Source organism: Mastigoproctus giganteus, chromosome 9, assembly GCF_048544385.1.
Source record: "Mastigoproctus giganteus isolate SK-2022 chromosome 9, ASM4854438v1, whole genome shotgun sequence".
NCBI classification, from domain to species: Eukaryota; Metazoa; Arthropoda; class Arachnida; order Uropygi; family Thelyphonidae; genus Mastigoproctus; species Mastigoproctus giganteus.
In genome coordinates, this window is record NC_143583.1 from 219,347,064 (window position 1) to 219,374,766 (window position 27,703).

The window sequence follows — 27,703 nt, forward strand, 5'->3', positions numbered from 1 at the left end:
AGTTTCTTTCTGTTTTTTTTGCAAAGAACACAAATAAAAATTTGTAATTTCATGAAGGTTTGTCTTAGTTATTTATTTGTTTGTACTTTGTCATGTCTTTCCTCTTGTACAGCGTCACATTATAGTCTATCAGCAGATTTTTAACCCCCCCCCCACGGGATCCTTCTCTCCTACAGAGAGCCCTGAATACGGATACTTTAATTTTGGCCACCCTAAATTACAAATTCCACTAAATTTATGTGACTTTCTTGCAGTATAAATAGAAAATGTATTTATTTACAATAATATAAATAAACAAAATAAATGGAAGAGGGGAAACGTTACTCTGTGTGGAAGGATACAGATTAATGCTTGCAATCATCACCATCATTAACTCAAAGTTCTGCATCATAACTCCTTCCATAATCTTATGTACACATTTGATACATTCCTATCCTTCTAAGAGGGTGATTTTCGTATGACTAAATATATAATAGATTTTATTCGGTTTAAGCTGAATTCTTGGCACTCAGTGTCATATATTCATATTAAGGCTCAGCTGGACAGGTATTTTGAACGAACAGAGGGGTGAAGTGGGAGTGGTTTTTTTTTTTTTTTTTGGCTGATGCTGCATAAGCTTGCTTTCTTGCATCAAATGCCTCTACTAATGCTAATGCTAATATTTTTTGGATGGTACCCCAATTACACTATACAGCTACTCCCCGACTTATATAAGGGTTGTATTCCGCAGAACTCTATAAGTTGAATTTTACGTAAGTCGGAATTTCCCTAAATGCTTATGCAGCAACTATGGGCACTGAATTTGATTGAAGCTAAAAAGAAATGTTCAACAAACATGTAAATAGAATTATTTATTCAATTTTTTGGCTAAGGTAAACAAAATCAACATGAGAACAATGAGAAACGTCAGAAAACTTACGCGGAAAATTAGTTTCCCGACACCAGACTCTAGCGTTGCTCGCTTGGTAAACAGGCAGTAGGTGTTATCGGTCTGGAGCCAAAATCAAGAAGGATATATTGATTGACAGGTAGGCGTGGCAAATGATGAAATCATTGGTGGTGGATGGGACAGATGACAAGCTACTGTGTAGTCACTGGTTGGCATTATAATGTGTATTTATAAGTAAAGATTCATCGCTACTATTACCTGTTTACCTTTCATCACATAATAGTTTTGTGATGAAAGATAAACAGGTAATAGTAGCGATGGATCTTTTACAGATGGAAGAAATTTGTAAGGAAAATAAAACGTTGGTTGATTTTTTGATGAAAACTAAATTAATAAAAGTTTTGTTCTGTTCAGTTTTATGTTCTCATTGTTTTTTTTCTCATTATTAAAAGCAGATTTTTGGAGTTCATGAGTGTTTTTACCATACTGTTGATTTAGGTTTGGTTACGAAAAAAGGAAAAAGTTTCTTCATTTTTCGTTATATTTCATAACCTGACCTTAAAAATAAGAGTACAGTAATAAAAAAATTAATATTTTGTTAATAAACAATTTATGCGCTTGTCCACCCATGATTCTAAAGAAAAAAGGTTAGGTTATCCCCTCCATTTCGGGAGGGTTTCAAACTCCCATGGGATTCAAGTAGAGGTAACCTGATTTTTTTTTCACCATTAGTACATATTATTGAAGAAAAAAATAAAAATACAGTCATAAAAAAATTTATTTTTTTATGACTGTATTTTTATTTCATAAAAAAATACATTCATAAAAAAATTTATTTTTTTATGAATGTATTTCTAAATATGACTGTGATTCTAAAGAAAAAAGTTTGGTTACCCTAAACTTCGGCAGGGGGTCAAGCTCCCATGGGATTCAAGTGGAAGTAACCTGACCATTTTTCATCATTATGGAAAGCGTTCATTAGGGCGAGTTACCAGTAGTGCTTCGGAGTGATACTAAACCGATGTTATCATGAGCTGTGTTTGCGCACCAGTCATCACATTGTTTGCCACGCCTACCTGTCAATCAATATATCGTTTTCAACTTTTCTCCAGACTGATAACACCTACCGTCTGTTTACCAAGCGAGCAGCGCTAGAGTGCGGTATTGGGAAACTAATTTTCTGCGTAAGTTATCCGATGTTTCTCGTCATTCTCGTGTTCACTTTTAGCATTAGTAGAAGCATATGATGCAAGAAATCAATCTTATGCAGCATCAGCCAGAAAAAAAAAAAAAAAAAACTTCCACTTCACCCCTCCGTTCATTCGAAATACCTGTCCAGCTGAGCCTTAAATTTATTTAAGCTATCAACTTCCACAACAAGGGATGGAAGTCTGTTCCACCAACCAACTACCCTGGTTAAAGGCAAATTTCCGGACATCTATCCTACATCTGTCTTTCCTCAATTTGAATTTATGCCCTCTCAAGTGATTATTCTGAGCAAGAGGCAGAATCCCATCAGCATTAAGCATGCTCAAACTATTCAAGGCTTTATACACCTCTATCAGATCACCTCGCTGGTGCCTAGTCTCCAGACACAGTAATTTGCAAAACTTAAGCTTTCTTCGTAAGAGCAACCCTTTGTTCCATTCACTAATCTTGTTGCCCTTCTCTGTACTAGTTCCAGCAGCTCTACACCCTTGTTGAAATGAAGCCTCCAGACCTGTATACAGTACTCAAGGTGTGGCCTGACCATTGCATTACACAAGGGAATAATCACCTCCTTATCCCTGCTAGAAAAATTCCTGTATATCATTGAAAAGACACCATGAGCTACTCTTGCAGCCCATCTGCACTGCTCAGAGACCTTCATATCTGCCGGCACAATACCCCCAGGTCCTTTTCATATTACACTGTCAGTGTAATACCACAGAGTTGATACGTTGCTCTGGGGTTGCTGTTTCCCATATGTAGTACTTATATTTGTCAATGTTAAACTTCATTTGCCACCTCTCAGCCCATCTGCTCAACCTTTCCAGATCCTGTTGCACCAGCATAGTGTCAGTAGTGTCCTTAACAACCCTGCCAACTTTTGTATTGTCTGCAAATGTGGACATTAAGCTTGATATACCACCATCATCAATATTATTTATAAATACAGAAAACAATAATTGACCCAACACTGAACCCTGAGGAACTCCACTAATAACATTAGTCCACGATGAGCAGTGTCCATTGATTACCACTCTCTGTCTTCTCCACCTCAACCACCCCTTTATCCATAGCAGCAATTTGCCTCCAATGCCACACTGCTCCAATTTCTGCAGCAATCTTCCATGTGCAAAAGTATCAAAAGCCTTTCTAAGATCCAAGTATACGATATCAAAGTTATTCCCTGCATCCAGTTCTTTTGTGACTGCATCATAGTATCCAATCAAATTGGTCAGGAAAGACTTCCCCTTAACAAAACCATGCTGTGTCTGAGCTATATCTGAAGTCTTGTCTAGATAATCCTGCAGTGCTTCTTTAACCAGTGCCTCCATTAATTTTCCTGGAACAGAAGTAAAACTCACAGGTCTATAATTACTTGTGTCAGCCTTTGATCCTCCTTTATGAATTTGGGGTCACATTTGCACATCTCCAATCTGTGGGTACCTCCCCTGAGTCCAAGGAAGCTCTCATAATTATGGCTAAGGGTTTGCTTACTTCCTTTGCTGCCTCCTTTAATATAACTGGATAGATCCTATCCACCCCAGGTGCCTTTCTTGTGTTTATCTTCAACAATTCTCCTCCACTTTACTCTAAGTTATTACAAGATTATCTAGATTACTGCCAGAGTTGAATACACCTCTGGCATTCCCCTCGCTGAATAACTCCTCATGTGTGAATGTAGATGCAAAATATTCATTTATTTTGTTAGCTACCTGAGCAGGATCATCAACAGTTGAACCATCAATATCAAGTGGACCACTCTGATTCATCCCCTTCCTTCTAAAGTTTACATAAGTAAAGAGCACTTTGCTGTTTTTCTTTGCATCCCTTGCCAAAGATTTCTCGTAATCTGCCTTCGCCTGCCTAACCTCCTTTGTAACTTGGTTACAGATCAACTTATATCTGTGATAGGGCTTCTATGTCACATGTTAATATATATGTATCTCAAGCATTTTTCTTTGCTGCCATATGTCTCATTAGTTCGTCTGACATCCATTTAGGCCTAAACCTTGAAAAATATTTCTTAGTTGGTATGTAAAGCCTAGTAGCTTTCTTTACCTTCGCCAATTTTTTTTTTATCTCATATACAGGAAAAATGCAAAAGTGTACAAAATTACAAAAAGAGAGAGGAGACAGGCATAACATCATCAAGTTTTACATTTCGAGCTTTGTTGCCAGAATTAACTCTCCAGCTGATAAGCATGCCACTGCAGAAGTTGAGGGCTGTGGAGATTTAGATGAAGTTTTTTCCAATGCTTCACAAAATTTCTCTGCAGCTGCAGAATTGGCACTGGCAACGTCACTGCATATGTTAATGTTTTGTAAACCAGCGTGATGCTTGAACCTATTAAACCACCTGTTGCTTGCCACAAACTTAGCTTAGGGTTTGCAGTACTTATCCTCAATATCTTCATAAATACTTCTTGCTTTTGCTTGAATGGCCATTGGTCTCAGGGGCACTTGATTCTGGATCTGATTTTCCATCCATATTTTTAATAACTTTTCCATCTTCAATATAGCACCTGAACATTGTTTTGTGATCACTGTTGATCTTAAATGCATTGCTCCTTTAACATGTTCTTTTATACGTGCACTATCACTTAAAATAGTATTTACTGTTGAAGCAGCGAGACCTAATTCTGTGCAATAGATGACAAACTTTGTCCTGCTTCATACTTCTTAGTTAATCATTGTCATTTCTAAATCAATTTTGTTTAACTTTCTAGCAGTGAAAGCACTTGTACTTTCCGTTGATCCCTTTTTCATCATCATTGTAATAAGTAAATAGGAATGAAGAGAAGAATCTGAAAATTTATTTATGTTTTTTTATATGATTGAAGATTTCAGTGAAGGGGAACTCATTTCACCATAATACCGTAATGTAAAAACCCACAGAATTCCAGTTACCGGTATTATCGCACATGAATTAACATCAAGTTTACTACCCGTTTATAATAGATTGCGGTAACAGTAAAGCCCAATAAACCGGAAAGTGCAAATTGTTTTTATTGTTTTATAATTGCGACCTCCAGAAAATGTGTTTTAGAATAATATCACAAAGTCATTCAAAATTAATTCTTATAATGGAACATATGGAACGATGAAAATGTGCAATTTCCATTATAAAAATGACATTTTAGAGAGATAAATAGCTTAGTTATATAGCAAAAATTTTAATTTCCGAGGTCTTGTAACTAATTACAAAAAATAAATAAATAACAATGAGGTCACATTACAATATTTTCATGGTACCTCCATTTATTCGTATTCCCACGGGATACAAAATATGTTTCCATGATTTTTGCGCCATCCGGCAAAAACTTACGTCAAGTCGAATTTCCGTAAGTCGAGTATTACGTAAGCCGGTGAGTGCCTGTAGTGATATAAAGAGAATGGAAGAAGATGAATATACTATGTGTGCTCTAAGAGTGGAAAAATGTGAATGTTTCAAAGCAGTCAGTTATTGGCAGTATGCTTAGTACAGTTTGTATTCTGATATACTGATATAACTATAGATTCTCTCTCCAACAATTATGTGGATCAAAATTCTGAGTACAAATGCTTCACATTCTAATTTTAAAATTAACACCAAAGTTAAAAATATTGACATGAAATGTTTGTTTGTTATTTGGATTTTAGGAGCATTAGCAACTAAGGCCATATTGCTCCGGGATATGCGGTGGTCATTCCCTGACCTTTCCGCATCCTCCGTATTTGGTGGTGACAGGCTCGAACCCCGGTCTAATCAAGAAGCGTGTGCTACGCACTGCTGCTCCTTCCCACCTGGCTATGGAGGCGCCTTTGACATGAAATATTAATATTATTAGAGCAAGGAAATAACAGTGATATGGTATTTATTATTGTAATTTAACCACACACTAATAGATGTTTTATTCTTTTACAAACTATGAAATTTATTATTACTGTCTAAAAGAAAAATGCAAAACATATTCATTTCCAAAGTAAATAAATAATATCTCTTTTTGTAACAATTTTCTGAATAAAGGAATCAATCAGAAGAAATAATTTAATATATACCTTCCACTTAACTTTCTGTGAATTGTCATGCAGCCAGCATAATTCATCTTTAGAAACTGTCATCTGTAAATATAAATAAATAAATAAATAAATCCTTCTATAAAGAAAGATTCATAAAATTGGTAAAGAAAAGAAGGAAGAAAAAGATTTTTAACCATTAAGCACAAATTCATTGAAATATTATGACCCATCACTTTTATAATTTCTGATTCAGTGAATCAAAAATTCTAATCTACTAATTTATAATTTTATATTCTGAATTAATTTTGCCAATTATAAGCCATTTTTGAAATGGATGCCAATGAAATTCCATTTAGATCAATTATCATAGAGTATACATATGACTGGGAATTCACAGTTTCTAATTACTTGGAAAAGGAAATTATCAGTTCATTAACTTTCATTATTATGTTAACAAAATTGATAGACATTATACTATTATATCACAAGTTAGTATATTAAAGTAGCACTGCTTAATTTTCAGCACTCACATCTTGATGAATCCGCTTGGATGTGATAAGTTATAGAAGACACATAGTTCATAAGAGTGAGAGACTTACTTGTACTAAATCATTACTGAAGTCGTGATTCAATTTAAATTTAAAAAATTAAACATGAAATTAATTTATACCCATTAAAATATGTGCGTAAGAAGGGAATGTACATTCCATTCCATTCCATTCCATTCCATGGTTGTCAATTAAAATAATAAAGGTCGGGATAACCTTGAATACATTAATTATTAATAAAAAGCCAATAGCTGTGCACGAGCAACTTTCAATATTCGTCTTCAGCTAGCTTGTGAGAAGAGGAATGCGAACATTATTAATAAGAAGAGCTATTACCCGAGATGCAATTCAGAGCACATGGGAACTTTATTTGTGCCAAGTCCCAAATAGGGGAGAGGTTGATTGGGAGTTTTGTGTTTAACATGTTCAATGACGTGTGTCGACGAAACCATTCAATAACTAAAGCCTCATTTCAGAATTTTATAATTAGATTCCAATTTAATTATAGTAACAACTGAATCAATCAGTGGATTATGATTGTGGGAATGGACATGTTGTGTTAACTCCGTACTTGATAAGTTAGACTTAAAACTACTAAAATGATAATATGCGTGCATACTAGAGATTTTGGAAGTGCCGAGTTTAGTCATGGTGCTCCCAATATTATTATTATTATTATTATTGACCCTATGGTGCAAGGAAGCCTGAGGCTTATGCTGCACCAGTCAAAAAAAAAAATTTCAGGAGTTACCCTGTGTGAGAGAGAGAGAGAGAGAGAGAGAGAGAGAGAGAGAGAGAGAGAGAGAGAGAGAGAGAGGAATCACCAAGAAAGAGAAGAATGATGATATCCGGCTGAGGACCCTGGGTTTGCCAAGCCAGATGTCACCCTGGGGTCAATATAATAGGCATTACAGTCAATTTGGCATTGAATTAGATATATTATAATATATTATTATAATCCTGTGTATGTTGTTCTATACGCATTGAATTTGGAATCTAGTTTATTATATGATGAAAAAACTACAGTTATACTTGTGTTTGCAAAGACTTGCCGAAGACGTGTCGTGAATTGCCTGCGGTAAGGAAGAACGAATTGGGTTCCTAGTTTCCCATCATGACGATCGTTACAATTCTTTTTACAATTCGTATTAATTCTTTTATTAACCTTGATAATGGTATCATTTATCAATGGTGGTAGTTGTTGTTTGTTTGTTATTTGGTTTTTTTGGAGCATTAGCAACTAAGGCCATATTGCTCCGGGATATGAGGGGGCCATTCCCTGACCTTTCCGCATCCTCTGTATTTGGTGGTGACGGACTCGAACCCCGGTCTAATCAAGAAGTGTGTGCTATGCACTGCTGCTCCTTCCCACCTGGCTAAGGAGGCACCATTAATTGTAGTGGATACTTCCTATCTAAGAATTTTTCCATAAGGTATTTGAGTTCAATGTCAAGATCATCTTGTGTATAACTATATTTAATGGCATTATGGATCTGGTTAAAAATAACTGCTTCTTTAATGTATAGAGGATGATGCGAATGAATATATAGAAATGTACCTGTGTGTGTTTTATTCCTGTGAATCCCGGTACATAATCTTGTGACCACTTTATAAATGGTAAGATTTAAGAAATTGACTGAATTATCTATTTCCGTTTCGAGGGTAAATTTTAATCTCTCTTGTATCATGCTACATGTGTTAAGCAATACATCAATAGTTTCGTTGTTACCAATTAGAAGAATATCATCCATATATCTCATGTAAAGTCTAAGGTTAGAGGAAAATGGTTGAAGCACTTTTTGTTCGATGGACACCAAATAAATTTCTGACAATGGAGATAATATACCAAGACCAATAGGGAGACCTGTTCGAAAATTTTGTCTTGAAAATGAAATTGTTTTGCTTTAAGTAAGAATGACGTGAGTTCCAAATTACTACTAATATTTAAGCTAGTCCGTTTAATCAAAGTGTCATCTGCGGTTAATAATTCCCTTAAGGCTTGTAAAGCATCTTCAATGTGTATGTGCGTGTACCGGTGAACTGTACAATAAAGATCTTATAACACAACATCAAACGATGCAAGAATATTGCTATCTAAAATGGTAATGGAATTGATAGGTTCATGCGCTTGTTCAGTCTTGTACACCCGAAATTTGGAAAACCTCATGAGAGGAGAAATGATTTTGAACAGAAATGCAGATCAATTCGCATATGTGGAACGTTTAAATGAAACAATGGGCCATAAAGGATAATCCAATTTATGTAGTTTAACAAAACTAAAAATGTGGGGGAGAACATTGTTGCATATGCCAGTTTGTTGAAGGGTACATAAACAAATTTGCTTATAACTTCTAAGTCGTCTTAGTGTCATGTCTAATTTATTCTGACAATGGAATAAATTAGACATGACATTACAATAAATGACATTTTTGAAGTTTATTAACGTCAAAAATGTCATTTATTATATATGTCATTCTATCTTTTTTTTTTTATGTAAACCCCAAACACGAGAGGTATTAGAACCTATAGTAATTTCATACATATTTCCTGTAGACTGTAATTTTCAGGAAATACGTATGAAGGAAGGTTGTTCCAGAAAACCGCAGTTGAATGAATAAACGAGGAAGATGAAAAGTTGGTTCTGTGAGTTTGAAGTTGGACAGTAAATGGATGCTGGCTGGTGGCAGGACATGTTTGGACTGTTTTGAAAGAGAGAGCAGGAATTATAGAAGCCAATTCAGAAGAACAGTGCCCATAGAAGTATCTGTAGAAGAGGCATGCAGCAGAAACAGTACATCTATGAGACAGTGAGTGGAGAGACTCTGTTAGAGATGAATCATGAATTAACCTAACTGCCCTCTTCTGAATAGAATCAAGAAGTCTGAGAGAGGTTTTGGGGGCATCACTCCAGATGTGGGAACAATATTCCATGGCAGGGCGGATTTCTGATTTATACAGAGTGAGCAGCTGTTTGGAATAAAAGTAACACCGAGACCGAAAGAGAAAACCAAGTTTTTTAGATGCAGAGGAAGCAATATTTGTAAGGTGTTTGTGCCAAGAGAGATTAGAAGTCAGGGTAATCCCCAAAAGTGATATATCATTTTGCCAAGAAATCAGAGTGTCACTAAAGATAAGCATAGGAACAGAAGAATCCTTTTTGCGAGATATAAGACAAGACTGAGTTTTAGAAGGGTTGAAATCAACTAAGTTGTCTTTGCCCCACTGGAGAATTACCCGAAGATCGGCATTTAAGGAATTGGTAGCAGATTTTCGAGAAGTGAAGCTGATTGAGCAGGACAAGGTTTCTCAAAATGGAAAGTGGAATGCAGTGTGCTATCATCGGCAAAACTATGGATAAGATTTCCAGTCAATGGAAGAAGGTCATTAATATACAAGAGGAAAAGAGTGGGAGAAAGAACTGAACCTTGGGGGACACCAGCATTAGTGGAGAAGTTAGAAGACATGAAAGCCATCTACCATCACCCTCAGTGAGTGATCAGAGAGAAAACTGGATAACCAATTACTAAAAACAGTTGACAAACCATAAGATGGAAGCTTGTTTAGTAGACCTTTATGCCAAACACGATTGAAAGCCTTTGAGATATCAAGAGAAACTACTTATGTTTCACAGAACCTTTCCATTGAATTAGTCCATAAATGGGTAATATAAGCTAGAATATCACCAGTGGATCGACACTGATGGAATCCATACTGGTGATCGTTGATCAGACGGAAGGTTTCTAGGTAGTTTAAGAGTTGGCAGTTAATTGATTTCTCCATTACTTTAGAAAGAGTAGAAGTAATTGCAATGGGACGATAATTGGATGGGAGGGATTTGTCACCCTTTTTAGGAACTGGTTGGATATGAGCAAATTTCCAAGCAGAAGGAAAAACACCTTTGGAATAAGAAAGTGAAAGAAGGCAGCAAAGAAAAGGCGTAAGTTCAGGGGCACAGGTTTTGAGAACAAGTGGACAAATACCATCGGGACCTGGAGCTTTCTTAGCATCAAGATTCATCAAAATCCTTCTGACATGTGGACAAATACCATCGGGACCTGGAGCTTTCTTAGCATCGAGATTCATCAAAATCCTTCTGACATGTGGACAAATACCATCGGGACCTGGAGCTTTCTTAGCATCAAGATTCATCAAAATCCTTCTGACATCCTTTTCACAGAAGACCACAGGATGCATTGAATGGAGCGTGTTGGGACTGGTGGGAGGTGTTTTACCAAGATCATTAATACATGAGTTGGAAGAAAAATTAGATTCTATCTGAAAGCATGTGTGTCGATAAAATGTACCATTTTATCGACACACATGCTTTTGTCCATAATTACTGGGTCTCCTTTATCCGCCTTTTGTATTTTATATTACGATATTGGGATTCTTCTTTAATGTTCGAATATCAAACAGTTGTTGTTGACTAATGTTAGACTTATTAGTTCATTGGGAGTTAAAAATGACATTAGTTTCATGAATAATCCGATTCCTATCTGGATAGTTATCCAGTTTGCCCTGTATCTCAATTATTGCATTTTTAATAGGGTAGTTATTGCAACTTATGGCAAAAATAAAAGTGTATTCTAAACTGGACAACGGCGCGGTTGAAAATAATTGTGTGGATATCTTTATGACAGACATTTTCTGTGTCTTGATATCTTTCTTAATGAGTTAGTCCCACTTCTTAGAGTGTCTTTGTACCTATCTAGTACGGAGTTAACACAACATGATCCACTGATCGATTCAGCTATTACCATAATTAAATTGGAAGCTAATTATAAAATTCACCAAAACGAAGCTTTAGTTATTGAATTATTTTGTTGACACACATCATTGAACGAGTTAAACAGAAAACTCCAAATCAACCGCTCCCCTATTTGGGACTTGGCACAAATAAAGTTCCCATGTGCTCTGAATTTCATCCTGGGTAATAGCTCTTCTTATTAATAATGTTCGCGTTGCTCTTCTCACAAGCTAACTGAAGACGAATATCGAAAGTTGCTCGTGCACAACTATTGGCTTTTTATTAATAATTAATCTATTCAAAGTTATCCCCACCTTTACAATTTTAATTGACAACCGTGGAATGGAATGTACATTCCCTTCTTACGTGCATATTTTAAAGCGTTTAAATTAATTTCATGTTTAATTTTTTTAAATTTAAATTGAATCACGACTTTAGTAATAATTAGTACAAGTAAGTCTCTCACTCTTATTAACCATGTGTCTTCTATAACTTATCACATCCAAGCAGATTCATCGAGAGGTGAGTGTTGAAAATTAAGTGATGCTACTTTAATATACTTAGTCATTATAATTAGCACATAAGGAGTCCTTAAACTTAAAGTTAATCACAAGTCGGATTAAGTAACTTATTATTATCTTAATGATATATTCTAAAGGAATTGAATCACCTCAATACCAAACAGAAACTATTTATGGCTATAGTTAATTGGGGGGGGGGGATCAGTCTTTTGGTTGCCTAGCTCAACAGCAGAGCTCACTCTTGTGCATTAGGCAACAAAGCGACAATCTTCAAGGCAGAATATGCTAGTAACAAAGCAGATGGTCCTTGAGAATGTCACAGACATTCTCTCAGATATTCCAGACAAGCTGTATTTGCTACCTGGGAGTCTAAAACGCTCATAGAACTGATATTCGGGTGACACTCAAGTCAAGTGGACTTGACTTGAGTCCGTCAATTTTGCCGAAATTGACTTCGCCAATTTCGGCGAAGTCCGGATTGTCTGTGAGAGCCAAATCCTCTACTTGCACCTTCACAAGGGTGGGACTGTTAGTAATCCTGGGCATAACCTCCATGCACGAGTACTTGGTGGGTGACCACCCAGGTGTGAACCAAAGTAAGCAGGGGTTGAGATGTGGTGCCCACACCACATGGCGGAGCAAGTAAGGACATATTGCTCCGGGAATATGCAGTGGTCATTCTGTGACCTTTCCGCATTTGGTGGATCATGGGCTCAAACCCTGGTCTAATCAAGAAGCATGTGCTACGCACTGCTGCTCCTGACCACCTGGCTAGGAAAGCACCTTGAAGTGATGGAACCCATGTTTAGTCTCTAGAGCTAAGGTCCGGTCAACCCTTCCCCATCTCTTCCATCATGCAGTATGATTGATGACTTTTGGGGTTATGATGAACATCATGGCGAGATCCATTATTCCTTACATTTCGTGGGTACAGCTCTAAAACAGTGTTTGCAGCCTGGCTGCTTGTTAGTACAAAGGACTGAACCTTTTGGTAACTCTCTAGGAGGCTTCCGGTCCAGCAAGTGTATAATCTTGGTACCTCTACTCTGCCAGATAGTGAGTGGAGGGAGTCCAAGTAGTGTGTATACAGGGGGCATTGTGGAGGAAACGTTATGTCAAGGAATTATTCTTACGATGTGTACGCCACATCCAAAAATTTCATTACTTCACACAGCATGTCCCACCCACTTTTTCTTACTATTGAATACACCATGAATTGTCGAACTAATAGAGCAAGCTTATCTGCGAAAAGATCTAAACCCCCCAAACACACTCTAATTCATTTCACAAATATACGTGGTCTCAATTCTAAAGTCAAAGTTGTCCATTTCCACTTGCAGTCTGCCAAACCCCATGTACTTTTTCTGACAGAATCTCAGTTGATTCAACTACTGATCATCTCAGATACCCAAATTATTCGCTGTGTGATTCCTTTCTCCTCAAAGGTGGTACTTGTGCATATGTCCGTTCTGATATTTCCTGTCAGAGATTTAGTAATTTGGAATCTCCTCTCTGGCTTAAAATATCTCTCTCTCTCTCTCTCTCTCTCTCTCTCTCTCTCTCTCTCTCTCTCTCATTGTGTCAAATTCATCAGTTGTCTACTGTTCTCCCAACTGCACTAATCACTTAGAGCTCTCTGATGTCCTCTCTTTCCAACTTGACTTTGTCCAGTCCAACTTTCCTAACAGTGAGTAACTTTCCTTGGTGATTTTAATGTTCACAACTCCAGCTGGCTTACGTTTTCAAGTCACAAAGACACAGCTGGTCGAGATGCTGACACTTTTGCAATTACCAATGACCTTGCACAGATTGTTCATTTACCTACAAGAATACTGGACAATGCTAATCATACAGCAAACACACTTGAGCCTTTTCTCACAGACAACCCTTCTAAGAACACGGTTGACGTGAGTGGTCCTTTAGGCACTTCAGAACTCATAACTTGGTGATTATCTCTTGTCCAATGGAGTCTTTATCTCATGGCTATTCCCAACCTCGTGTTGTTTGGCATTACAAGAATGCAAAATGGGATGACCTGCGAGATTTCTTTTCTTCTTTTCCTTGGTCGGATTACTGTTTCAAAACTTCTGATGTCAACGTTTGCTCAGATTGTGTCAATGAAATTATTCCTGCAGGAATGGAATCCTTTATCCCAACACTCCATCCTTTATCTAAACCTTGGTTTTCCAATAAATGTGCTAAGGCTGTTCAAGGGAAGAACATTGCATATCATAATTGGCTTATTTCTAATTCTTCAGTTTCATTTTCTGCCTATGCCAAAGCTCGCAACAATTTTAAAGCAGTTATTAATCAGACCAAGCTAGAGTTCGAACAGGCTAAGAGAAGAAAACTTGCTTCTTGCCCTAATGGTAGCCGAGCATTCTGGTCTCTTGCCATAGCTACTGGCCACAGCTTTTGCCCATCTCTGCTCCCACCTCTGTCCAAACCAGATGGTTCTGTTGTCACTTCAGCCAAGGGTAAAGCTGACCTGCTAGTATCCCATTTTTCTTCCAACTCCTCTATTAATGATCTTGGTAAAACAGCTCCCACCATTCTTAGCATGCTCCATTGAATGCCTCCTGTGGTCTTCTGTCTAAAGGTTGACAGAAGAATTTTGATGAAATCTTGATGCTAAGAAAGCTCCAGGTCCCGATGGTATTTCTCCACTTGTTCTCAAAACCTGTGCTCCTGCTGTTCTTTGCCGCCTTTTTTCACTTTCTTATTCCAAAGGTATTTTTCCTTCTGCTTGGAAATTTTCTTGTATCCAGGCAGTAACTAAAAAGGGTGACACATCTCTCCAATTCAAATATTGTACCATCGCAGTTGCTTGTGCTCTTTCTAAAGTAATGGAGAAATCAATTAACCACCAACTCTTAAAGTATCTAGAAACCTCCTGTCTGATAAATGATTGCCAGTATGGATTCTGTCAGTGTCGATCTACAGGTGATATTCTGGCTTATGTTATCCATTTATGGACTAACTCAATGGAAAGGTTCGGTGAAACACAAGTAGTTGTTCTTGACATCAAAGGCATCTCAAAGGCTTTCAATCGTGTTTGGCATAAAAGTCTTCTAAACAAACTTGCACCTTATGGTTTGACAGCTGTTTTTTGTAATTTCGAGAAACCTTACAGGGCTCAATCAGCTTCAGCTTCTAAAAAATCTCCTACCAATTCCTTAAATGCAGATCTTCAGGTAATTCTCCAGTGGGGCAAAGACAATTAGCATTAGTAGAGGCATATGATGCAATAAAGCGAGCATATGCAGCATCACAGCCCAAAAAAAAAATACCTTCCATTTCACCCCTCCATTTTTCGGAGGGGTGAAATGGAAGGTATTTTCCGCTCAGCTGGACAGGTATTTCGTTCGAAATACCTGTCCAGCTGAGCCTTAAATTTATTTAGGCTATCAACTTCCACAACAAGGGATGGAAGTCTGTTCCAGCAACCAAATACCCGCTGGCTAAAAGCAAATTTCCGCACATCTATCCTACATCTGTCTTTCCTCAATCTGAATTTATGCCCTCTCAGGTGATTATTCTGAGCAAAAGAAAGAATCCCATTGGCATGGAGCATGCTCAAACCATTCAAGGCTTTATACATCCTCTATCAGATCACCTCGCCGGTGCCTAGTCTCCAGACACTGTAATTTGCAAAACTTAAGCCTTTCCTTGTAAGAGCAACCCTTTGTTCCATTCAACTAATCTTGTTGCCCTTCTCTGTACTCGTTTCAACAGCTCTACATCCTTCTTTCTTAAAATGAGGCCTCCAGACCTGTAGTGTCAAGGTGTGGCCTGACAATTGCCTTATACAAGGGAATAATCACCTCCTTATCCCTGCCAGAAAAATTCCTGTATATCATTGACAAGACACCATGAGCTACTCTTGCAGACCGTCTGCACTGCTCAGAGAACTTCATATCTGCCTGCACAACCACCCCCAGGTTTTATTCTCTACCACTCTCAGTGTAGTACCACAGAGTTGATACGTTGCTCTGGGGTTGCTGTTTCCCAGATGTAGTACTTTACATTTGTCAATGTTAAACTTCATTTGCCACAGCCCATCTGCTCAACCTTTCCAGAGCTCAACCTCTCAGCCCATCTGCTCAACCTTTCCAGATCCTGTTGCAGCAGCATAGTGTCAGTAGTGTCCTTAACAACCCTGCCAACCATTCTATAGACTGCAAACTTGGACATTAAGCTTGATCATCACTATCATTTATAAATACAGAAAACAATAATGGACCCAACACTGAACCCTGAGGGACTCCACTAATAACATTAGTCCACGATGAGCAGTGTCCATTGATTACCACTCTCTGCCTTCTCCCACTCAACCATCCCTTTATCAACAGCAGCAATTTTTTTTTTTTTTTTTTTTTTTTTATATGAAACCCCCCAAACACGAATGATATCAAAACCTATAGTACTTAGTACCGTGCATGGGTTGAAGGAGAAGTATGGGGGGAGGGGAATGCCGGAAACTTTGCTCTAGAGACTAAACATGGGTTTCACCACTTCAAGCCTCCAATAAGCAAAGTGGTGGTATTTCACCGGTTGATGAAAGTAATCTTCCACCTACAATTTTGGCTCCAATGCATACTGCTCCAATTTGTGCAGCAGTCTTCCATGTGTAACAGTATCAAAAGCCTTTCTGAGATCTAAATATATAATATAAAAGTTATTCCCTCCATCCAGTTCTTTTGTTACTGCGTCATAGTATACAATCAAATTGGTCAGGCAAGACTTTCCCTTAAAAAAACCATGCTGTGTCCGAGCTATAACTGAAGTCTTGTCTAGATGATCCTTATAGAAGCAGTGCTTCTTTAACCAGTGCTTCCATTAATTTTCCTGGAATAGAAGTTAAACTCACAGGTCTATAATTACTTGTGTCAGCCTTTGATCCTCCTTTGTGAATTTGGGTCACTTTTGCACATCTCCAGTCTACGGGTCTGCTTACTTCCTTTGCTGCCTCCTTTAATATAACTGGATAGATCCCACCCCCCAGGTGCCTTTTTTATGTTTATCATCAACAATTGCTTTACTCTCAGTTATTACAAGATTATTTAGCTTACTGCCAGAGTTGAATACACCTCTGGCATTCCCCTCACTGAATAACTCCTCATGTGTGAATGTCGATGCAAAATATTCATTTAGTTTGTTAACTACCTGAGCAGTATCATCAACAGTTGAACCATCGATATCAAAGGGACCAATCTGATTCATCCCCTTCCTTCTAGAGTTTACATAAGTAAAGAACTCTTTGCTGTTTTTCTTTGCATCCTCTGCCAAAGATTTCTCATAATCTGCCTTCGCCTGCCTAACCTCCATTGTAACTTGGTTACAGATCAGCTTATATCTATCATAGGCTTCTGTGTCACATGTTAATTTATTTGTACCCCATGCATTTTCTTCTCTGCCATATGTCTCATTAGTTCAACTGACATCCATTTAGGATGTCAGTTGAACAATATTTCTTAGTTGGTATGTAACGCCTAGTAGCTTCCAAGATAAGTTCTTTCAATGCTTCCCATTTTGAATTTGCTGTTGGTAACATGATCAGTTGGTCCCACTGTATAGAATTTAAATACTGTCTCAGACCATCGTAGTCACTTTCATGAAAGCAAAAACCCTTCCCTTTTCCCCTGATGGTAGTTACCTCTTTGAGTAAATCCCACTTCAGCACACTGTGATCACTGCCACCTAGTGGTTCCTTTATCTGCAGATTCTGAATCCATGAAGAATCAGTTCTGATAATCAGATCAAGAGTATTACTCCCTCTAGTTGCCTCCCAAACATGCTGTTGTAGAAAACAATCATCCAATAAATCCACAAAAACCTTGCTAGTGTGTGTGAGCGGCCAACCCACAAATTCCAGTCAATATCTGGGAAATTAAAATTCCCCATTATAAGACTCTGATTTACTGGCCCACTCTAATTCCCTGTACAGTTTCTTATTATACTCATCAGAGTCATTAGGCCTATTGCACACACTCCTACTCTTAATTTTGATCTCCCAATGCTTATGCCACACCAAACTGACTCGACACTGCACTGTCCAGCGATGTCGACTGGCTTCACTTCCTTGGATTTTATGTTTTTCTTAACTAATAGCATAACCCCTCCTCCCTTCCTATCCTGTCTATCCTTTCTGTACACATTGTACTCCCCAAATTCCAGTTCTGCATTCCTTATATCTGGGTGACACCACATCTCTGATATCCCAACAATATCTGCCTTTGAGCAATACCTCAAATTCATCAAATTTATTTACCAAACTCCTAGCAGTGGTGTACACACAAGTATACATGCACATGTTCCTATTCTTAGCTACCCTAATACAACCTATGTGTTTACGTGTACTGCAATGACTTCCAGCAGTCTCTGAAATATCCTGCGGCTTGTTTTCCAGGCTCCTGCTCATTCCAATAGAAGCAGTGCAAGAATCACTTTCACCTCTGCCAGTGGCTACTCTTAATCTATTAGTTCTTGTATCCCACCAAGCTAGAAGTTTTCCAACCCACCTAACACTGCCTCGATAGCATTAGCAAATATTCTTGTACCTTTTCTATTTAAATGTATCCCATCCCTGCAGAATCAGTCTCTCCTATTAACAAGTACAGACGAGGCTGAAAAAATTTAATTGATTTCAATCTTTCTAAAACTCAGTCTTGTCTTATATCTTGCAAAAAGGATTCTTCTGCCCCTCTGCACTGGTGACACTTCGATTTCCTGGCAAAATGATATATCTTTTAGGGATTACCGTGACTTCTAATCTTTCTTTGTCAAAAGCACATTACAAATATTGCTTCCACTGCATCTAAAAAACTTGGTTTTTTCTTTCGCTCTCAGCATTACTTTTTTTTCCAAACAGCTGTTCACTCTGTATAAATCGAAAATCCACCCTACCATGGAATATTGTTCCAACATCTGGGGTGGTGTCCCCAAAACCTCTCTCAGGCTTCTTGATTCCATTCAGAAGAGGGCAGTTAGGTTAATTAATGATTCATCTCTAACAGAGTCTCTCCACTCGCTTTCTCATAGATCCACTGTTTCTGCTGCATGCCTCTTCTACAGATACTTCCATGAGCACTGTTCTTCTGAATTGGCTTCCATAATTCCCGCTCTCTCTTTCAAAACAGTCCAAACACGTGCCGCCACCAGCCAACATCCATTTACTGTCCAACTTCAAACCCACAGAACCAACTTTTCATCTTCCTCATTTATTCATTCAACTGCCGTTTTCTGGAAAAACCTTCCTTCATACGTATTTCCTGAAAATTACAGTCTATAGAAGTTCAAGTTCAATATCAACAAATATCTTCTTTCATCTTCTCAACCTCTAACCCAAGCATGGTACTAAGTACTATAGGTTCTAATAACTCTCGTGTTTGGGGTTTACATAAAAAAAAAAAAAAAAAAAATTTCTTAATTGCTGGGGTAACCTGGAACACCATGGTCTAGGTTACCCCAGCAATTATGAAAGGAGTACCATGGTGCTCCTTTCATAACGGCTGTGTTAATGAGAGTATGGTTCTGGCCCAATCTTCATTGAAAATAGCTGGAGGTACTGAGAATTCTGTCTGTGTTGCAGTCAACTGCTATTTCTGTATTGCTGCTGCATAGAATTGGTTTGATATATTAAGCATTACATGCTATTTTTGCTTCTTGGTAGGAGACTTTTTTTGCTTTACTTTATACTTCTGTATATCTTTTATCTCATTTTGCAAAGCTCACATGACTAAGAATGTGCTGGATGTTGACCTTTACAATTTAGAGAATGTGATGTTTCTGCAGCACAATCTGTTTATGTATGGCCCTTGCACTTGCAATTAGGACATACCGTATCTCCTTGAAATTCTTTTTAACGAGGCATCTAATTGAACTGGGAATATAGGGCCATACTCGGTAATTAGCATAACCAGTTTTGACACTGGAGGCTAAAGTGAGTGCAAAATTGGAGTGCAAAGTGAGGATCATATTCCAAGTGGCAATAAGTTGCCTTCTTTCTTTCTTGATCATTATTCATTTGGCCTGGATGAATTTTTGACCATGTGCTCATAACCCTTGGACCAGTTCATCTTCTGAGACATTCATCATGACCCACTCTGTAAAAAATGCCTTTCAAATTGTTTAATGTTTAAAATTTCGTATGATCTATTCTGCATGCAAGGTAACTTTTCAGATATATTACAGATACAGGTTAAGCGGCTTCTCAAAAGGCAAATTATTCACAGTTTCAATTATTCACCATTTCGGGTGAACCTTGCATTTTCCAAGGATTTCTGGATAAGAAATCAGGACAAAGTATTAACAGATTTATTTGACAGAGATTGAAAAACAAGGAAAGATGGGGATGAATGGTATGTCTATTTCTGTATGTAGTCTTGCACCTTGGCTCAAGTGGAGGGTAGCTATCTTGATTAATCATTCTTCCTTTTAGCACTGGGGAATAAATGTTCCTCCAGGTTACTGATGCTGCCACGTGGAAGCAGGAACTGTGCCACCACTGACAAAGCAGTTGACAAGATTGATATTCTAGCTGAAGATACCAATATCAAAAAAGAATTACAAAGTTTCTACAACCAAGTAACTAGAAAATGAGAAATAATTGATTAAATAAATAAAAAAATATGTATATATTAACTATAAATATTTCAATTAATGGAAAATAAATATATATATATATAATAATAATAATAAATACAATTAATTATCAAAAAAAAAACAGAATTACAATAATAATAAAATTATATGGCAGCTCACAGACATCTCTGTCACCCCAGGTTTGCCTAAATGCAAATCACCTGTAATATATGATATTCCATTGCAAATGCATTATATATTATATCTCACTTATTTATTGACTGTAAATAGATCTGTATTTTTAATAATGTCTAATTTTACAGCTGAAAGCTTGAAGTACTGTTGATTATCTATATTAGATTCTTAGCAAAGCTTATTATCTGAGTACTCACCTCTAGATCAGGCGCACTATAGCCCCAGCAGCTCGTGCGCCATTAAACCCCCATCACAACAACAACAACAACCTCTAGATCCGTATTGGTTAGGGTTAAATTTACATAAAGGAAAGTAATTTTTAATAGATTAATTAATTATTATTATTATTAGCCATATGGTGAAAGGAAGCCTGAAGCTCATGCTGCAACAGCAAAAAAAAAATTCCCGAGTTACCCTGAGAGAGAGAGAGAGAGAGAGAGAGAGAGAGAGAGAGAGAGAGAGAGAGAGAGAGAGAGAGATAGAAAGGAATCATCAAGAAAGAGAAGAATGATGATATCCAGCTCAGGACCCTGGGTGTGCCAAGCCCATACTCACCAGATGTGAGCCCCTGGGGGTATTTAAAAACATGTCTCTAGGAAGAGGAAGTGCACCACCTTTTCCTGGTTGTTATTTATAAAATTATATGAAGCGGATTCACGTGTTGAAAAACCAAGAGCTGTACGAGAAGCTTTCGATGTCATCGTCAGCAGTTAGTCAATGACATGAGTTGTGAGTTGATTTATAGTATCCTAGTATGCATACGTTAAATACATGGATATTTGATTTGTGTGAGCTGCCATATTGGTGATAGATTCGTGGATTATTTACTGTTTAAAATTTCGTATGATCTATTTTGACGGAACCATTCTACAGCTAGGGCTTCATACTGGAATATCTTATAATTCGATTTAAGTTTAATTAGTGTAATTGCGTTATCTATTAATGGATCATAATTAAAAGAGTGTACATGCTGACTGAGTTCAGTTCCTGGTTGGTCTCATTTGAAACTATTATAATGATAGTATGCTCTTGTGTTCCCTGTTCTAGAAGTAGTAGTAGTAGTGCCGTGTGATACAAGAAAGCAAGCGTATGAGCTTATGCAGCATCAGCCAAAAAAAAATTACAAAATAATCCACTCTAAATATTTGTCCAGTTCCTCCTTAAATTTATTTAACCTATCAACTTCCACAACAACAGATGGAAGTTTGTTCCAGCAATTAACCACCCGCTGGCTAAAGGCAAATTTCCGCACATCTATTCTACATCTGTCCTTCCTCAATTTCAATTTATGTCCCCTTAGGTTCGTAATCTGAACAAGTGGAAGAATCCCATCAGAATTCAGCGTGCTCAACCCATTCAAGGCCTTATACAGCTCAATCAGATCACCTCGCAGTTGCCTAGTCTCCAGCTGCTGCAATTTGCAGTACTTAAGCCTCTACTGGTAAGAGGATCCCTTCATTTCCCTCACCAATCTTGTGGCCTTCTATGTACATGCTCAAGCAAATCTACATACTTCCTAAAATGAGGACTCCAGACCTGCACGCAGTATTCAAGGCATGCCTGACCATTGCTTTATACAGAGGGACAATCACCTCCTTTTCCCTGCAAACAAAATTCCTGTATATCATTGACAACACCCCCATGACCTCCCCTGGCAACCTGTCTGCATTGTTCAGAAAACTTCATATATGACTGCACAATTACTCCCAGGTCTTTTTCGTTTCTACATCCTTAAGTGTAGTGCCATACAGTTGGCACATTTCTCTGGGGTTACTTCTATCCATATGCAGTACTTTGCATTTTTCAATGTTAAACTTCAATTACCACTTCTCAGCCCATCTGCCCAAATTTTCTAGATCCTGTTGCAGTAACATACTGCCATTACTGTCATTAACAACCCTGCCAACCTTTGTATCATCTGCAAACTTCGATACTAAGCCTGATATACCTTCATCAATATCATTGATAAATATAGAAAACAACAGTGGACCCAACACCAAATCCTGTGGGACTCCACCAATGTTATTATGATGTGGTTACAAAGGAACTGGATGCAAAAAATAATTTTGATATCATATATTTGGATTTCAGGAAAGCTTTTGACACTGTTGCACATAGAAGACTACTGTACAAATTGGAGCAGAATGGTATTAAGGGTAAGTTGCTACAATGGATAAAAGATGGTTGAGTGGGAGAAGACAGAGGGTGGTAATTAATGGGTGCTGCTCTTAGTGGACTAATGTTATTAGTGGAGTCCCACAGGGTTCAGTGTTGGGTCCTCTGTTGTTTTGTATATTTATCAATGATATTGATGAAGGTACATCAGTATTAGCGTTGAAGTTTGCAGATGATACAAAGGTTGGCAGGGTTGTTAATGACAGTAATGGCAGTATGTTACTGCAACAGGATCTAGATAATTTGGGCAGATGGGCTAAGAAGTGGCATCTGAAGTTTAACCTTGAAAAATGCAAAGTACTGCATATGGGTAGAAGTAACCCCGCAGAGAAACTTTCCATCTGTGTGGTACTACACTTAAGGTGGTAGAAAATGAAAAAGACCTGGGAGTAATTGTGCAGTCAGATATGAAGTTTTCTGAGCAATGCAGACAGGCTGCCAGGGCAGGTCATGGGGTTTTGTCAATAATATATAGGAATTTTGCTAGCAGGGAAAAGGAGGTGATTGTCCCTCTGTATAAGGCAATGGTCAGGACACGCCTTGAATACTGCATACAGATCTGGAGGCCTCATTTTAGGAAGGATGTAGATTTGCTTGAGCGTGTACAGAGAAGGGCAACAAGACTAGTGAGGGGAAGGAAGGGATCCTCTTACCAAGAGAGGCTTAAGTTCTGAAAATTGCAGTGGCTGGAGACTAGGCACCTGTGCGGTGATCTGATTGAGGTGTACAAGGCCTTGAATGGATTGAGCACACTGAATTCTGATGGGATTCTTCCACTTGTTCAGATTACAAACCTAATGGGACATAAATCCAAATTAAGAAAAGACAGATGTAGAATAGATGTGCGGAAACTTGCCTTTAGCCAGCGGGTGGTTAATTGCTGGAACAAACTTCCATCTGTCGTTTTGGAAGTTGATAGGTTAAATAAATTTAAGGAGGAACTGGACAAGCATTTGGAGGGAATGGTGTGATTTTTTTTTTTTTTTTTTTTTGGCTGATGCTGCATAAGCTCATACACTTGCTTTCTTGCATCACATGCCACTATTAGTCCACCAAGAGCAGCACCCATTGATTACCACCCTCTGTCTTCTCCCACTCAACCATCCTTTTATCCATTGTAGCAACTTACCCTTAATACCATTTGTGCTCCAATTTGTACAGTAGTCTTCCATGCGCAATAGTGTCAAAAGCTTTCCTGAAATCCAAGTATATGATATCAAAATTATTTTTGATATCATATACTTGGTAACTTGATATCATAACCACATCATAATAACCAATCAAATTTGTCAGACAAGACTTTAACTTAACAAACCCATGCTGTGTCTGAATTATTGCTGCAGTCTTGCATCTTGTCTAGATGATCCTGCAATGAATTTTTAACCAGTGACTCCATTATTTTACCTGGAACAGAAGAGAAACTAACTGGTCTGTAATTACTCGTATCATCGTTCGATCCCCCTTTGTGAATTGGGGACACATTTGCACATCTCCAGTCAGTAGGGACCTCCCTTGAGTCCAAGGATGACCTCATAATAATGGCTAAGGGTTTGCTTACTTCCTTTGCCACCTCCTTTATTATAACTGGATAGATACCATCCACCCCAGGTGCCTTTCTTATGTTTAACTTCAACAATTTCTCCTCCACTTTGTTCTCAGTTATTACAAAATCATTAAGCACCCTGTTACAATTTGATAACCTTGTGGCATTTTCAAACCTTAATAACTCATGTGTGAATGTAGATGCAAAATACTCATTCAGTTTGTTTGCTATCTGAGCAGGATCATCAACAGTGGAACCATCAATATCAAGTGGACCACTCAGATTCATCCCCTTCCTTTTAGAGTTTATATAAGTAAAGAAATCCTTGTTGTTTTTCTTAGCATCCTTTGCCAAAGATTTCTCGTAATCTGTCTAACCTCCTTTGTGACTTGATTACAGACTGGCTTAAATACATTTAACCCCAGGGGCTCACATCTGGTAAGTTTGGGCTTGGCGCACCCAGGGTCCTGATCTAGATATCATTTCTCTCTGTCTGTATGTCTGTCTTTCTCTCTCTCGAGGTAACTTGGAAATTTTTGGCTGGTGTAGCATAAGCCTCAGGCTTCATTGCACTATATGGCTGTATGTCTGTCTTTCTCTCTCTCGAGGTAACTTGGAAATTTTTGGCTGGTGTAGCATAAGCCTCAGGCTTCATTGCACTATATGGCTAGTAATAACAGTAATAATAATAGTAATAATTATAATAATAATAATATCATAGGCTTCTGTGTCGCCTGATAATTTATATGCATCCAATGTATTTTTCATCTCTGCCACAAGTCTCATTAGTTCATTTGACAACCATTTAGGCTTAAACCTTGAACAATATTTCTTAATAGGTATGAAATGTTTAGTAGCTTCCACTATTAATTCCTTGTATGCTTCCCACTTAGAATTGGCTGTTGGTAACATCATCAGTTGGTCCCACTGTGCAGAATTTAAAAACTGTCTGAGACCATATTTTGCGGTGGTGCTACCTATGTAGCATGCATTACATCGAGATTGGCATTTTATAAGGTATATTATATTGTTTAAGTTTTGAATATTGTATTTATATGTTTCTCTGTATTTGCTGAAAAAAGGTACTTAGTTTATTATATGATGAAAAATCAGTGTAATGTTTGTCCCTCTAAAAATATTCCCGAGCTGAGGTGCAAGTTGGCTATGATACGGAAGTGGGACTATTGTATTTTGTGTACGATCAGTAGTAATGTTATCAATGCGAGGATTATTAATTTTTCTTTTACAGCTAATATGGTTTCTTGAATTAACTGTTTTTGGTATTTTATAGCTGTAAAGGTTGATTGTATTTAATCGCATTATAGATTTGGTTGTATAATACTGATTTTTTTGTGTTATAGGGGTGGTGGGAATGAAAATGTAAGAAATTTCCTGTATGTGTCTTTTACCTGTATGTTCGCATTTTGAGTTTGTTATCGGATTTACATATGGTCAGATTTAAAAAATTAATACTATTATCTTCTTGTAATTCCAAAGTATATTTTAGTCTGTTGTGGATGGAATTAAATTTTTGTAGGAGTTCATCGATGATGATTTTATTGCTTATAATTTGTCATCTACATATCGCATGAATAATTTAATCTTAGAAGAAAAGGGTTTAAGTATTTGGTTTTCAATTGTGGCAAGATAAATTTCTGAAAGTGAGGCCGAAATGCATCAAGGCATTTCTTAAGAAATTTAATGTGTAATTTAGTGGCAAAATATTTGATGAGGATTTTGGAGTATTCATAAGTTTTGTTTAACGTTAATTTTAATGTTTAACATTGAAAAGTGGTGCACTTCCTCTTCCTAGAGATAAGTTTTTAAATTAATTAATCTATTAAAAATTACTTTCTTTTGTAAATTTAACCTTAACCAATAATGATCTAGAGGTGAGTACTAAGATAATAAGCTTTGCTAAGAATCTAATACAGATAATCACCAGTACTTCAAGCTGTAAAATTAGTCATTATTACAAGTATAAATACATTAACGATAATTGCCAACATCTCTACCGTGGCGTATTATCCATTAAAATTATTCCAATTTCCATTACTAATTTAATCACATGGATGCATTAACGTTAAGCAAAACTTAAATATTCCAAAATCCTCATCAAATATTTTGCCAGTAAATTACACATTAAATTTCTTAAGAAATGCCTTCGTTACGATGTGATCCTAAAATTTGCTCATACATGTACATGTGAAATATGTAAAAAATATCTTTATATTATTCACCAGACCTCATTAGCTATAGTAAAACATGAATTAAAAAAGAGATTTCACGAAAAATACAACTTATTATGCCAAATCCACTATTACAAATTCTTGTTAAAGAAAAACATGTCACAAGATGCATGGGTTAATTTTACAGAACAAAATAACACATGAATTACCACCATCCAACATATAGTAAACCAGAGGCACAATAAAAAATGGGACACACTCACACGCAGGACAGATAAACCCCAACCAACATCAGTCATGAACTTTTCTTCGAAATTCTTCTCACCTACACAATTATTTGCACTTGAACATGGGTTCAATTTTTCTATTAACAATAATCACTACCCCATAAAAGACAGTATAATAGAGCTCAAAACAAAACTGGAGAACCACCCTGATAAGAATCAATTAATGCATGAAACATATAGGATCATAAATTCAAATATCAAAACACATCTCAACATGAATACACAACAGTTAATGAGCCTTCAAAAATTACGGAAAGACAGCGGCATCGTTATTCAGAAGGCAGATAAATGTGACACAAAAGTAATTGTAGACAAATCTACATACATCAAAAAAATCCAAGATATTCTTTCTGATGAGGAACCCAATAAAATAGATAATGCATATACAAGGGGTAGGATTTTTCTCAGCTGGGTCTGTGCTTGTTACCATGAGAGACTGTTTCTACAGGGATGGGATACAATTAAATAGAAAAGGTGCAAGAATATTTGCTGATGCTATCGAGGCAGTGTTAGGTGGGTCAGAAAACTGCTAGATTGGGGGGAGGATACACGGCCTAATAGAGGCGCCTCCGTAGCCAGGTGGGCAGGAGCAGCAGTGCGTAGCACACGCTTCTTGATTAGCCTGGGGTTCGAGCCTGTGACCACCAAATAAGGAGGATGTGGAAAGGTCAGGGAATGACCACCGCATATCACTGAAACAATATGGCCTTAGTTGCTAATGCTCCTAAAAACCAAATAACAACAACAATGGACTAATAGATTAACAGTAGCTGCTGGCAGAGGTGAAAGTGATTCTTGCACAGTTTCTACTGGAATGA

General features: G+C 37.4%; 1 protein-coding gene across 1 annotated transcript in view; it reads right to left on the reverse strand.

Moving 5' to 3' along the window:
* The window catches only part of shot (dystonin-like protein short stop), a 1,739,701-nt gene that overhangs the window by 1,370,927 nt on the left and 341,071 nt on the right, over positions 1-27,703 (reverse strand). Inside the window, exon 17 of the mRNA XM_090380932.1 lies at positions 6,137-6,199. Coding sequence (XP_090237058.1) covers positions 6,137-6,199 — 63 coding nt within the window. The remainder of the gene's footprint in view (positions 1-6,136; positions 6,200-27,703) is intronic.